Source organism: Clupea harengus, chromosome 17, assembly GCF_900700415.2.
Source record: "Clupea harengus chromosome 17, Ch_v2.0.2, whole genome shotgun sequence".
In the NCBI taxonomy this organism is placed as follows: Eukaryota; Metazoa; Chordata; class Actinopteri; order Clupeiformes; family Clupeidae; genus Clupea; species Clupea harengus.
In genome coordinates, this window is record NC_045168.1 from 15,244,701 (window position 1) to 15,259,359 (window position 14,659).

The 14,659-nt window shown below is 46.9% G+C and overlaps 1 protein-coding gene across 10 annotated transcripts in view; it reads right to left on the bottom strand.

Moving 5' to 3' along the window:
- The window catches only part of LOC105911989 (dnaJ homolog subfamily C member 13), a 54,108-nt gene that overhangs the window by 25,179 nt on the left and 14,270 nt on the right, over nt 1-14,659 (bottom strand). For 7 of the 10 annotated variants that reach the window (XM_042710203.1, XM_042710204.1, XM_042710199.1 and 4 more), the window contains 16 exons: nt 12,283-12,358; nt 11,740-11,889; nt 9,937-9,978; nt 8,169-8,369; nt 6,778-6,984; nt 6,053-6,148; nt 5,432-5,523; nt 5,022-5,188; nt 3,975-4,054; nt 3,528-3,697; nt 3,136-3,168; nt 2,174-2,273; nt 1,832-1,939; nt 1,473-1,628; nt 596-652; nt 26-147 (listed from right to left, as the gene is read on the bottom strand). In XM_042710203.1, coding sequence (XP_042566137.1) covers nt 26-147; nt 596-652; nt 1,473-1,628; nt 1,832-1,939; nt 2,174-2,273; nt 3,136-3,168; nt 3,528-3,697; nt 3,975-4,054; nt 5,022-5,188; nt 5,432-5,523; nt 6,053-6,148; nt 6,778-6,984; nt 8,169-8,369; nt 9,937-9,978; nt 11,740-11,889; nt 12,283-12,358 — 1,857 coding nt within the window. The remainder of the gene's footprint in view (nt 1-25; nt 148-595; nt 653-1,472; nt 1,629-1,831; nt 1,940-2,173; nt 2,274-3,135; nt 3,169-3,527; nt 3,698-3,974; nt 4,055-5,021; nt 5,189-5,431; nt 5,524-6,052; nt 6,149-6,777; nt 6,985-8,168; nt 8,370-9,936; nt 9,979-11,739; nt 11,890-12,282; nt 12,359-14,659) is intronic. The other 3 variants (XM_042710202.1, XM_031583841.2, XM_042710200.1) reach the window with 1 other exon arrangement.

The window sequence follows — 14,659 nt, forward strand, 5'->3', positions numbered from 1 at the left end:
GTGTGTGTGTGTGTGTGTGTCGCACCTGTTGGTCAGCATCCTCTGGTCGGAGCTGATGGTGAACATGGCCGTGTGCAGGTGGCGGGGCAGAGCTCCTTCACTCAAGGCTAGGTCCTGCATCTTAGTGGCGATCTCCTTATCCCCCTCCTGCAACACACACACACACACACACACACACACACACACACACACACACACACACACACACACACACACACACACACACACACACACACCTCCTTTAACACAACCAGCTCCCAACAACAGAACCCATTGATTCATCCGCAAAAAAATGTTCTAGAACCTTCTTTGGGTGCTTCCCTGAGGGGAAGCCCAAACACTGAGCTCTGCAATGTTAGGCTGTGTGACAGCGGTGCTATTACCTGTAGTATTGCTTGTGTAGTTAGCTACTTACAATATTCCCAAATACAATATTACAAAGCAAATCCACCACAGGCTGTGTTAAATACTCACCCAAGCAGTCTTTCTATTTTCAGTTAGATTTCACAGTTACTTTGGAGCACTGTACTGTAGTGTATGGAGCACTGTACTGTAGTGTATGGAAGTGTGGCAGTATATTCTACCGGGCCCTCACCTCAATAATGGCTTTCATGACCAGGCCTGCCCCCTTTACGATGGCCATGGAGGGATGCTGGGGGAAAACAATCAGATGTCACTGCATGACATCATCACTCAACCACACATATCATTCAGAAGGGGACCCAGTGAACAGAGTGAGTTCTCATTCAGAACAGTGAACGCAGAGTGAGTTCTCATTCAGAAGAGTGAACACAGAGTGATTTCTCATTCAGAACAGTGAACACAGAGTGAGTTCTCATTCAGAACAGTGAACACACAGTGAGTTCTCATTCAGAACAGTGAACACACAGTGAGTTCTCATTCAGAACAGTGAACACACAGTGAGTTCTCATTCAGAACAGTGAACACAGAGTGAGTTCTCATTCAGAACAGTGAACACAGAGTGAGTTCTCATTCAGAACAGTGAACACAGAGTGAGTTCTCATTCAGAACAGTGAACACAGAGGGAGTTCTCATTCAGAACAGTGAACACACAGTGAGTTCTCATTCAGAACAGTGAACACAGAGTGAGTTCTCATTCAGAACAGTGAACACAGACTGAGTTCTCATTCAGAACAGTGAACACAGAGTGAGTTCTGATTCAGAACAGTCCAAAGGGGTCACCACCTGCTCACTAGTTGACTAAATGTGAGCAAACACAACAGTCACGCAACCCATTCTCTTTCTCTTTCCTCTTGCAAGCATAAATACACACACACACACACCCACGCGCACACAGACACACACACACACACCCATGCGCACACACACACACACACACACACACACACACACACACACACACACACACACACACCCACGCGCACACCCACGCGCACACACACCCACGCACACACACACACGCACACACACACACGCACACACACACCCACCTGGAAGAGTTTGAAGAGTGTGCGTCCGTTGGAGGCCACCATCTCCAGCAGCATGTCAAACTGCTGGCCCTCAGTGGTCTCGCTGTACGGCGCACAGAGGGCAAAGGTCAGGAAGTCCAAGAGAGAACTGATGACCAGAGCACCTGTGCCGTGATCCTGAGCCAGAGTGAGGGGGGGGGGGGGGGGGGGGGGGGGGAAGAGAACAAAAATGGGTGTTTAACAAATGAAGCAACATTTAGATAATGAAAATGACCTGCTAATGTGTGAGCAACATGTGCATTTAACAGCTAATGTGTCCAGGCCACAACTGCCTCTTCCTCACTAAAGAAACGGAGCTCTTATCTCATCAGCCCACTCACCACATTGCTGATGAACTTCTCCAGTAGATTTTCCAGAAACTTCTTGGAGGAGAGCAGAGAGGCTTTGTTCAGTTGCTCTTGCCTGAGGTCATAGTCATCGTGCATGGGCTGCAGAAGCATGGAACAGACGTCAGACGGTGCTTATGCATGGAGCGGTGGCTGAGGGGCTGTGTGTGTGTGTGTGTGTGTGTGTGTGTGTGTGTGTATTGCAGTTCATGTTTGTGTTGAACTTACACACATAGGTGCACAGAGCATGTCTATGGCAGGGTTAGAGTTTTTATGCATGCTTGTGTGTGTGTGTGTGTGTGTGTGTGTGTGTGTGTGTGTGTGTGTTTGACTTACACACATAAGTGCACAGAGCATGTCTATGGCAGCATGGGTCACGCCGTTGTTGTTTCTTTTCAAGGCCTTCACGGTCTTCACGCCAAGTTTTTCCCGGAACCTGTTACACACAAGACGAATACACAGTCATATCACAAGAAGAAAAGTATTAAATGTGTTAAGTATTGTTCACCACCCAACCCCCCCCTTCCCTCCCTGCCCCACATACACCAAACACTAATTAACCCCACATACACACCAAACACTAATTAACTCATTAACTTCAGTAAGCACACAAAAAGGAAGCCAGAGTCTGATTCCTTTCACATATGTGAGCTCACTGTAGACAAAGGGAATGCCAGTGAGCCCCCCCCCCACACACACACACACACCCTGTCACTGCTGCCAGAGTACACATATCAAGTGAAATGAGTGGACTGAGGTCTCTCCCTCGTGTGGGGACTGAGGAATCGCTCATAATCATTCATCTCAGTGTGCCTGGGGGTATGAGAGATGAAGAGAGACGAGGACGAGGAAGAGGAGGAGAGAAAGACATGGCTGGATGGAGTGATGAAGAGGAACAGAAAGAAAGTGCAAGGGAGGCACAGGGCTACAGCCACAGACAGAGACGGATGTGATGTATCCAAATTTGCAAGTGTAATGGATAATGATGGCTTAAAGACTCACAGATAAAAATGGACAGGAAACGAGAGAGAGACATCGAGAATGAATGAATGAATGAATGAATGAATGAATGAATGAATGAATGAATGATCCCTAATTTACTGATGGCTTAAGCTTAAGCAATTACAGACAGACAAATGTCAGATTGGAGTGATGTAGACAGAAAGACAGAGGAAAAGATTGGGAGAGAGACGGAGATGACAGATAGACAGACAAACAGAGGAAGCGATTGGGAGAGAGACGAAGAGGACAGATAGACAGACAAACAGGTACACTGAGATGCATGGGCTCATATTTACGTTCGATGCTCCGGCCCAGCCACCTGACCAGACCTTGGAATGACAGAGCAGTCAGTTACGGAGAAGCCAACACACAGCACACACACACACAACACAAACACACACACAACACACAGCAGCACACACACACACACACACACACACACACACACACACACACACACACACACACACACACACACACACACACACACACAGTGGGAAGAGGAAAGGAGATGTAAAGGAGATGGAGAGTGTGTGAAAAAAAATGAAAAGACATGAGTAGGAAAGTTTAAGATAGCAAAGAAACAATCAAAGGCTGAGGTGTGTGTGTGTAGAATGTTTGGTATTTTAAAGGTATATTAGCAGGGTAGGAGGTAGTGGGAGAGGGGCAGTCTGCGGCGGAGCCTCACCGGGGCAGCTGGGTGAAGGCCTGGAAGCCGGCCTTGGAGGCCACCAGACGACGCAGGGCCTGGAACTGGCTCTCCACCTCGGCGTTGGGCCCCGTCATCTCAGCCTCCTGGGACAGCAGGGCCAGGATGGCGTTGTTGATCAGCTTCTCCTTGTTCTCCGAGAACAGGCCCTGCAGCCGATCGGCAGGGAAGGTACAACCAAAGGGTTCATTAAGAAAAGAAAAAGGTCATTGATTTAGGGGCTAATTATTGTAGATCACATGAAGCAGATCGAAACGTGCGCTTAAAATATGTGGGGACAGCCCTATGCCAGGACCAGGAAATTATACAAATATGAAATAAGGAAGAAAATAAAAAACACCATTCCATTTTGCCTCAGCATACATATACATTCTTAACGACATCACACACACACACACACACACACACATACACATACACACTTACATCTTGGGTGACGGCGTGCAGCACCCCACTGTAAGAGATGTTGGCGTTAAATCTGAACACAGCGTCTGCAAAGTTCCCATCTGAGGACGACAAACCATGTTAGATCAGCTTGAGCTCGGCCAAGCTCACAACATGCCCTTCCCTGCCCTGCCCACATCATGCCTGTCCTGCCCTGCCCACATCATGCTGAATCATCCTCATGCTAGTTATTCACTCATGGATCCAGGCTGACTGCAGGCGCACTCTCGGTGCACTTGTCTCTTCACATGCCACACACACACACACACACACACACATCACCAACACATGACTGGAGCCAAGGCCACACACACACACACAGCTTTGGCTGAAGGAATCTGTCCAACTAGACTTCTATCAGATGATCACAATGGGTGCTAGAAACCCCTCACACTATCAAATGCCTTAAGAAACGTGGCAACTCAAAAGGTAGTTTTGGCAAGTGAAGGAGTTGCAAAACAGGATTAAAGATCAGAATTAATAATGAATGACGATAATTAATAATTCCAATGAATCTCAAATTCATTTGTATTTTGCCTCTTAATTAGACTTTGGTTGGAATGTAAGGGTCTTTGGTTAAGTGTCCTGCCATCTGGAATACTGTGTCCTAGGGACAGCAGGAGGTGTGATGGAATAGGTGTCTTTCACAGCCTCTTATCTCAGGTCGTGTCAGAGTGTCATCGTAATCCCCACCCACCCACCCACCCCCATGATACAGGCCTCTGAAACATTTGCTCACGGCTGGATCCTCTAATTAACAACTTCTTCCGTGAACCAACATTGCGGTAGTTCCCGTATCTCGAGTAGCTGCCTAAAACAGTATTCATCTAGGGTCGGGGCTATTGGTTGCCACCCATTCTTCTGTTTGGGACACTTAAACTTGGACTGTTTTAATGTCTAATCAGAGACACGGGTGAATCTGCGGAGTAAAACCTTCCTCTCCCTCCCTTGATGCGCATCATCGTGAGAATAATGTGTTAAGACAGGCGCTGGCGTGAGGTGGACGGAGAGCTGTGGAAGGAGACTCACTCGGTGGGGCGGCCAGGAACTTGAGGTGCAGGCTCTCCACCTCCTCATCCACGGGCATGCTGAGCAGGCCCCAGCGCTGGCCCCGCCGGGTGGGGGCCATCTTCACACACACGTCCCGGTTCCCCGACGCACGCACCCCGTCCAGCAGGCTCGCCAGCAAAGAGTCCCTGCGCAGGATGAAGGGTAGGAAGAGAATGAGACGCAGAAAAAGGTGGGAACAGACAGAGGTGAGAGATTGAAAAAGTGTTGGGAAGGAACATTTAATTGGATGTGCAAATGCAAAATCCAAGAAAACAGGAGTGAGGAAACAACACACAGATAGACAAGTGTGTATATCTCTTGGTGTATATGTGTATCCATGTGTGTTTGCATCTGTTAATGTGTGTGTGTTTGTGTGTGTGTGTGTGTACCTTTCTGTGGAGCAGTACTTGCGGATCTGTCCTCGGATGAACTCCACGTAGAACACCTGAGGGTTGTCTTCATCACAGACCAGCGCAAACACCTGCAGACGCGCCACACGCCCAGCAGGGAGGGGGAGAAATTACAGCCCATCACTTCATTCTCTCATCTCACACTCTGCCCCCGTCTGTTTACGCACCCGTGCTTACACAGCCAATTAAACATTACCGTTCTCCACCACACACACACACACACACACACACACGCACACGCACACATTAACAGATGCACACACACGCACACACGTTCTGTCAGGTCCCTATTATTACTGCATCACGGTTTTTCATTTGAAAGCACATTTTTGTGGTTTCATTTTGGTTGTTTGGCGTCTCCACCCACAAAGGTATTATATTAACAGCCTAATGCATTCTGCATGTCCTTGTAGTATCCTTCATGAATACTACTTTATTACTACCTTCCAACAATGATCAGGTGTGCACAGGTATGACGTGTGAGTAGTGCCCATAACTACTAGAGTTCAGGGCAAACATGTCCGTCAGGATCATATAGAACTAAACAGGCATGTCTGACTTTAAGGTTACAGATGGTCATTCAGTGGTCTTTCAACATACCTCTTCAAAGGGCTTGACGGTGACGATGTTGTAAGAGGCAGGGTCTCTTTCCACAAGGCATGTCTCTGTGAGGGCTAGGATCCTCTTGATGGGCTCCTAAGAGGGACAAACAGAGCTGAGGCCATCAGCACTAATGAAAACAGGCACAGTCCAAAAACTGCGCAAGACCAGCACTGTCACAACACCGATCACGGACCTGACAGCAGAGGTCAGCGTCAGAGCAAAGTGGACAGAGGGCTAGACAGAGAGATGGAGTGGGACAGAGAAAGACTGCGGAAAGCAAAGCAATCAGAAGGGTACGGACTGAGAACTGAAGGAGAGAGAGATGTTCTTCAACGTGTTATTTCAAACTACAATTTCAACAAGAAGAGAGAGAAAGGAAAGAAATGTTTTTTCAACATGTTATTTCGAACTATAAATTTCAGTAGGAGAGTACAACAGCTTCATCCGGGGGAGGGGAGCTCTCTTCACACTCTAACTACTGGTTGCCGCTGCAAATAAGCTCAAGATACTGAAATAAAGGATGATAACTGATTACAAACTGCGCCAATAGCAGGGAAATGAAACATTTCCTGTCTACCTGAGAGGCTACACAGTAGCCATTGAGCGTCCAGCGTTGCCATTGAGTGTCAGCCACTGGCAAAACTTTCCCTTTAAAGTCGACTGAGCCTGCTACACAGTAGAGCTGAACCACTCTGAGGCCTCTCTCTGTCTCTATCTCTCACCATGTGTCGAGGGGAGATCTTCTGCACCACGAACTCGGCCAGCGAGGTGATGCACTCGTCCGAGCCGTACTTGCCCAGGCGCTCGCCGACAAAGCCCTCGAAGGTGAGCGGGTCCTTGCGCAGCCGCAGCGTTATGCCGATGTAGTTACCGGCGTGTTCGATGGCACTGCGGATGATCTCGTCGCGGTTCTCTGACGCATACAGGTGCTGTGGGTGGAGATGCAAGTAATCATTTATGGCTGTAGGATTGAGCTCATGTCTGTGATTGGTCTGTGTTACAGTAGGATTGAGCTCATGTCTGTGATTGGTCTGTGGGATTGAGCTCATGTCTGTGATTGGTCTGTGGGATTGAGCTTGTGTCTGTGATTGGCCTGTGGGATTGAGCTCATGTCTGTGATTGGTCTGTGGGATTGAGCTCATGTCTGTGATTGGTCTGTGGGATTGAGCTCATGTCTGTGATTGGTCTGTGTTACAGTAGGATTGAGCTCATCTGTGATTGGTCTGTGTTACAGTAGGATTGAGCTCATGTCTGTGATTGGTCTGTGTTACAGTAGGATTGAGCTCATGTCTGTGATTGGTCTGTGGGATTGAGCTTGTGTCTGTGATTGGTCTGTGGGATTGAGCTCATGTCTGTGATTGGTCTGTGGGATTGAGCTTGTGTCTGTGATTGGTCTGTGTTACAGTAGGATTGAGCTCATGTCTGTGATTGGTCTGTGTTACAGTAGGATTGAGCTCATGTCTGTGATTGGTCTGTGGGATTGAGCTTGTGTCTGTGATTGGTCTGTGGGATTGAGCTCATGTCTGTGATTGGTCTGTGGGATTGAGCTTGTGTCTGTGATTGGTCTGTGTTACAGTAGGATTGAGCTCATGTCTGTGATTGGTCTGTGGGATTGAGCTTGTGTCTGTGATTGGTCTGTGGGATTGAGCTCATGTCTGTGATTGGTCTGTGGGATTGAGCTTGTGTCTGTGATTGGTCTGTGTTACAGTAGGATTGAGCTCATGTCTGTGATTGGTCTGTGGGATTGAGCTTGTATCTGTGATTGGTCTGTGTTACAGTAGGATTGAGCTCATGTCTCTGTGATTGGTCTGTGGGATTGAGCTCATGTCTGTGATTGGTCTGTGGGATTGAGCTCATGTCTGTGATTGGTCTGTGGGATTGAGCTCATGTCTGTGATTGGTCGGTGTTACATTTACTTTCATTTGACAGGAAGCCACTGCTTCAACATTCGCAAAATTCATAACATGCTGGACGGAACACTCTCCACAGAAATACCCTCACAAGGTAGTTAACACTCCATTTTTCTTTGAATCAACCAATCACATACATACATACACACACAAACAAACACACACACACACATACATACAAACACACACGCACAAAACCTTACCAGCCTGCTGAAGCCACCGTAGAGGATACAGAAGCCGCCCTGGTAGTCGGAGACCTCGGCGAAGCCCTCTACAGACCGGTAGTCATAGGAAGAGATCACTCGATTGGTGTGGGGGTCGATCTGGTCGATGCCCCCCGGCGTGACCTCCAGGCTAACCTGCTTGCGCTGGTCGCTCCAGTGGTGCTTGTAACAGTTGAAGCGCTGCAGAGGAAGAAGAGGGACACAGGGCTCAGCTGCAGAGGATGAAGAGGTGGGACATAGGGTACAGCTGCAGAGGATGAAGGGGTGGGACATAGGGTACAGCTGCAGGGACTAGCAAGTTCATCTGCACAAATGAATTTGTGGCTCTCGAGCTGTGTCCTGACACCTTTTCATTCCTAGCTGCAATATGTCTTTGAATGCTGTATCAGAGAGTTGACGCTCATCCATGGTAAATGGTCTATGGTTCAAATTGTATTGTGACAAACCTAACTAAAAGCAGAGTGATTACAGACCTCAGAATTGGTCTCTCATTCTCTTGCTGGCTCCCCCATTCTACAAAGCTACAACCCCCCCATCAGGAGTGTACAGGGTCACTTTCTTTAACAACATTTCAAAACTTTTCCATGTCTTTAAGGACCTTTCATGAAATCTCAATGACCCTTCAAAACCTACAGGTGCACAAAATAGCGTAGTTGACAGCACAGATTGGGCCTGCTCCTGAACGAAGATGAATAATTCCATTCCTTTTTTATTAGGCTAGTTAGACCATGTCAATTCAACTGGAAACTGGCTGTGCGAATTTTTGCAGCGTGATACAAACATTATCCAAGAGTAACACAACATCATTTATTTCATTAGACCTACATACAACAAAATCAAATTCCACAACTTTTCCAAAACTTTCATGACTTTTTCAGGCCTGGAAAAAAGGGTATTTTTAAAATCCTGTGACTTTTCCAGGAGTGTCGTGGGGGTTCTAGTTCCTGCTCAGAGAGGAGTTCAAAACTTCCACCACCTCTTTGCATAATATCGCGCTATCACCTCATTACCCAGATCTTCACATGCTTATCACTGTCCACAACCACATACTGAGATTTGCATTGGAATCCACATCATGGTATCTTGTGTAATCTTTGTTAGCCTTGCCTGTAGCTCCACAGCCTAACAGCGATACTGAAGCTTGCTAACACAGCGTTGTGAAGGTTCAAGCCCTCAGTGGCTAGGAAGGAGCTAGCGGCTAGCCTGCCGGTGAAAAACAAGCTTTAGCGCATGTGTGTCATACGGCAGAAGTGGTATTAATCAAGGCAGATGAAAGTCCAGCCGGTGCGGGCTTCTGGATGATCCGTTTGCTTACAAAACACTATGCACCAATCATGCAGAGTCAACAAACACACTTTCAGGGAAATGCGAAACACAAACACATAGAAGACAAAGAGCGCTTTAATGAAGCGGTGAGTCAGTTGGGCCGTTTGTTCCCTCAGCTGCTGCTTCTTTCATTTTCTCTTCACCGAGTGCTGATGTACGTGTTCCCCTTTCTAGTTCTGCTAAGGGCTCTAGGTAGGCCCCACACCGTGTGTGTGTGTCAGTGTTTGTAACAGCCAATGTGTGCGTGCGTGTGTGTAAGTGTGTGTGCTTTCATAAACACAAGAGGACACAATCAGGTCATGTGTGTACAAGTACGGTAGCGTGTCTGGGAAACCATGAGTTTGACTACGCATCACAAAGGACACATGTAAATATGGACTCATTATGGGATGGTAACCACCACAGTGCCATTCCTACTCACCCTCCCGGTGATCTTTCCCTCGGAGAAGTCTGTTCTGAAGCGCTGTGGAGAGAACAGAGTAACACAGGTCAGACAGACAGACAGAGAGGCAGACAGACAGACAGACAGACAGACAGACAGACAGACAGACAGACAGACAGGATGTTAGTGGGCTTTAACAGAGCTGCCCTGCTGAGGGTCACACTGGCGCTCCAGAGGAGAGCTGCACATGAAATATTCATGCTGCCCTGTGCGCTGGTCTGGGCTGGGCTAATACAGGCAGGGGGTCAGGCAGGCGTGAAGAGGAGCTGGCCTCCGTCTACACCCACACACCCAGTCTGAGGAGGACAGCGCACAGCGAAGAGGAGCTGACCTCCGTCTACACCCACACACCCAGTCTGAGGGGGAGAGGGCACAGTGCAGAGGCAAAGCTTTGAAAAGCAAAAAGAAATCCTGGGTCTGTATTCACAAAGCATTTGATCTCACTACTAAGAGTACTCCTAAGATGTTCTAAACGTTTCTAACTGGAAGTTTTCTCCTAATTCCTCTCCACTATGCTGCCGAAGACCAACTTATACTAAGGAAAAGAGAGAACTCCTAAGCCAAGAGAAAGACACCGTTGCTATGGCTGATGTCAAATGTCACGCACAAGCTCACTTTCAATGACCTCTCGGTTGGCGGTTGGTGAGTGACAGGTCTGTGACGGAGAGTAGGCGTGCGCTTCATAGCCGACCACAATGAATGAATGACAGGCTACGCATTAAATAATCATGGAATACGCTAGCCACAGAGCAAGCACTTTCACAGTTTTCCAAATGCATCTGTGTGATGACACACACTGTCTGTTTGTGTAGACGAGAGCTCCAATCGTTCTGTAATTCTACAATCACATTCACGTCACATTTAATTAAATGTCGGCACTTAGTTCGCAACTGGTTTCAGATGGCTGGTGACGTTATTTGATCCCTTACAAGCTCTATAATTATTCCCTCGTGATTGAGACGGACTCGTTTACAGTCATTCTGCCTCTGCATTCTAAAGCATTTGGAAAGATAGAACCTGCCATTTTACATTTGTCTGGAAGTTGGTCTTAGTGAGTTAGGAGTTCTCTCGACTACTTCTTAGTTCTCCCACACTTCTCCCATGTTACATTCGTCTGGTTTGCTTTATCAATGCTTTATCAATACGATCTCCAATGACAATCTCCCTAATCTTTCAGACATTTCCAAATCTAAATCATTAAGCATGTTAGTCTGCCATATTAGAAGCTTTCTCATGCAGTATATGTGAGAGGAAAACTCTGTGTATATGTTAGGACCGTATTTGTGACCGTGATCATGTTATAGCCCCACTACAAAAAATGGCCTCTTGGTCCGAATAAACAACGTTCTATTGACAGAAGCAATCAAAAAACAGAACAGAATCAAATCAATCATGATATCCTGCTGCAGCCTTTGCATCCACAAACACAAACATGGCATTGTCATGTGTTCATGCATCTTCAACAGACCCTTCCATGCCATGCGTGTAGGAGGCTCTAAAGCAGGACGCCTCGTTCCCCCCTCTTCACCAAGCCTATTGGGCCGTGTGAAACATGAACGTGTGTCTGTGAGATGATTAACCGTGCTCCCTCACTCACACACACACACACACACTCAGAGTGCTCCCTCACTCACTCACACACACTCAGAGTGCTCCCTCACTCACTCACACACACTCAGAGTGCTCCCTCACTCACTCACACTCAGAGTGCTCCCTCACACACACACACACACACACACACACACACACACACACACACACACACAGAGAGTGCTCCCTCACCAGCGCCTCCGTCAGCAGCTCCGTGCGGTGCTCCGTGGAGAACTTGAGCGTCTCCGACTTCTTCCCGCTGCCCTTGCGGAACGTGAGGTTGAACTCGGTCCCCTGGCCCTTGCCCACTGGCGTGATGCCACAGATGTCTCCATACGGCCACTGGCACACACACACACACACACACACACACACACACACACACACACACACACACACACACACACACACACACACACACACACACACACACACACACACACACACAGGTAAGAACATACAAAAACACAGACAGACACACAAAAACATACATGCACGCACACCGCCAGGACAGGGCACACGCGCATAAACACACATAGACAGACATACAGAAACACACACACACACGCACACACGCACACAATAACATTGGAAAATGTTTCATTATTAGGTTTAGGTGATGTACAGACAAAATTAAGTTTTATATACAATAATGATCATAACAGTACTGGCATAAATGCGACTGGCATGCAACCAACGCATGCAACCAACGCATGCAACGACGCAGCGACTCACCTGATTTGTGACCTCTAGCGTGGTGGGGTTGTATGTGGTGATACCATGAGAGCCAATTGAGAAGACTCTCTTATACCTGCGGACACACAGACGGAAGAAAAAAAATCATATGTCACCAGCAGACATATTGTACATATATTCTCTCACACACACACACTCATGGCAAGTCTCCCAATCAAGACACAAGTCTCCCAATCAAGAGTACATGTTCACACATTCTCTCTCTTGTGCGCACTAACTCACACACACAAACACACACTCAGACATTCAAAGACTCTGACCAACATACAATATCATTTCTTTGGCAAGTGCCTTATCAACACAGACACTTGACAATGATAAGTGAGGTGGCGTGGGGACACTGGTGCCAGAGGGGGACACCATCACATCCAACTCAGACACATCAGACACCGAGAGAGGAGAGAGAGAAGGAGGGAGAGAAGGGAGGGAGGAGGAACGAGAGAGAGAGGATGAGAGGAGGGAGAGGTAAGAACTGATATAATCAAAGCTGACACTGTTCCAAACCCATTCAAGCATCCAAAAATATCCCCCCACTCCCCCGTCCTGAGAATAGCCCTGCCCAGGGTGGGGTGTGAGAGCCGGATAGAGGCCCAGGGGACACAGGGCCACTCCAGCAGACACTTCAAGGCTCTTCAATCTCCACCCAGAGAGAGAGAGAGACCTCACAGACACAAAGACATGGCCTCCAGGCCTAAGGAGGGCCCTGGATAGCTAAAGAGTGAGAAGTGTGTGTGTGTATGTGTGTGTGTGTGTGTGTGTGTGTGTGTTGGGGAGGGGGGTGGGAGGTCTCATCACTGACTGAAGGCTCATGCATTTCTTACCCAGGTTTCTGTATCATTTATCAGCCTGTTCTCCACTACACACACATGGAATTAGGGGTAAAAAAAACAATAAAAAAAACGATTCTGTCTCGATTTAGAAAAGTTCATAATCGGAATTTTTTAAATGAAATTAGTTCGCCTGCTGCAACATTCTGTTCGCCCGCTGCAGAACGCAACAGAAAACTCTCCTCTTTGGCCTGCTGATGCTCTGCTATACACACATGCGCACTGAGTGCACTGAGCGCCCTGAGCGCACTATACACACATGTGCGCGAGCCGTTTGGCAGCTTGTGTCACTTGTGCTCCAAACAAGAGCAATGTACGAGAGTCACACCGGCGCAAACGTGGCTGACTTGTTTTAAGAGGGTAGCAGAGGAATGGCATCTGAATGACAAAGAATTCGTTTTAGGTCACAGACAATGCTGCTAATATGGTCATTCTGCTACCCTCTTCAACAAGTCAGCCACGTTTGCGCCCGTGTGACTCTCGTACATTGTTCTTGTTTGGAGCACAAGTACAGCGTTGGTATTGCTGTGTCGGTGAAGTATCGCCAAGAAGGTTTTTGTGTTGAAATGCAAGCGGCATAAAGTAGCGTATTATTGTGTAGCATAACTTTTTTTCTGTCTCAGGGATATGCTGCTTATTACCCATAATAACAGGGGCATTTTGTGTTTGAAGTCTTATTCTTATCATTGACTAAGAGCAGCTTTTTCTTTCATAATTTAAAAGAAAAATTAATCTGTTTAATATTTTTTTACATAGGCTACTTCCATATTGTGTTGAAATGCAAGCTGCATTGCTTATTGCATTGTTGATAGAAAGTCATATTTGTGAAAGATTTTTTTTTCTCTTATAAGAAGGTAATTCATCTGTTGATTTTCGCAGCTTAGCAACTGCAGCAGTTTTTTTCTGTCTCTGGGATATGCTGCGTATTACCCACAAGAGGAGGATTTTGTGTTTGAAGTCTTAGAAAAGAAAAGAAAAGAAAAATGAATGTTTTTTTTTTTTACATCCATATTGTGTTGAAATGCAAGCTGCATCGATTATTGCATTGTTCATAGAAAGTCATAATTGTGACGAGGAAAAGCTTTTTCTCTAATAAAAAAAGAGAAGGTTATTCATCTGTTGATTTTATTTATTTATCAAACACAACGTGGGAAGTGATTAGCAACCTCTGAGTAGCAAACTCAAATGTTTTAAATATCGAGATGCATCGATAATCGGTTTATAATTGATAATCGATAATCGGTTTAGAATCGATAATCGGTTTAGAATCGGAATCGAATCGTGAGGTGCCAAGAGATTCCCATCCCTACATGGAATGGTGGTCTGTTCTCCACTACACACACACACACACACACACACACACACACACACACACACACACGGAATGGTGGTCGGTTCTCCACAACACACACAAGGAATGGTGGTCTGTTCTCCACTACACACACATGGAATGGTGGTCTGTTCTCCACTACACACACACACACACACACACACACATGGAATGGTGGTCTGTTCTCCACTACACACAC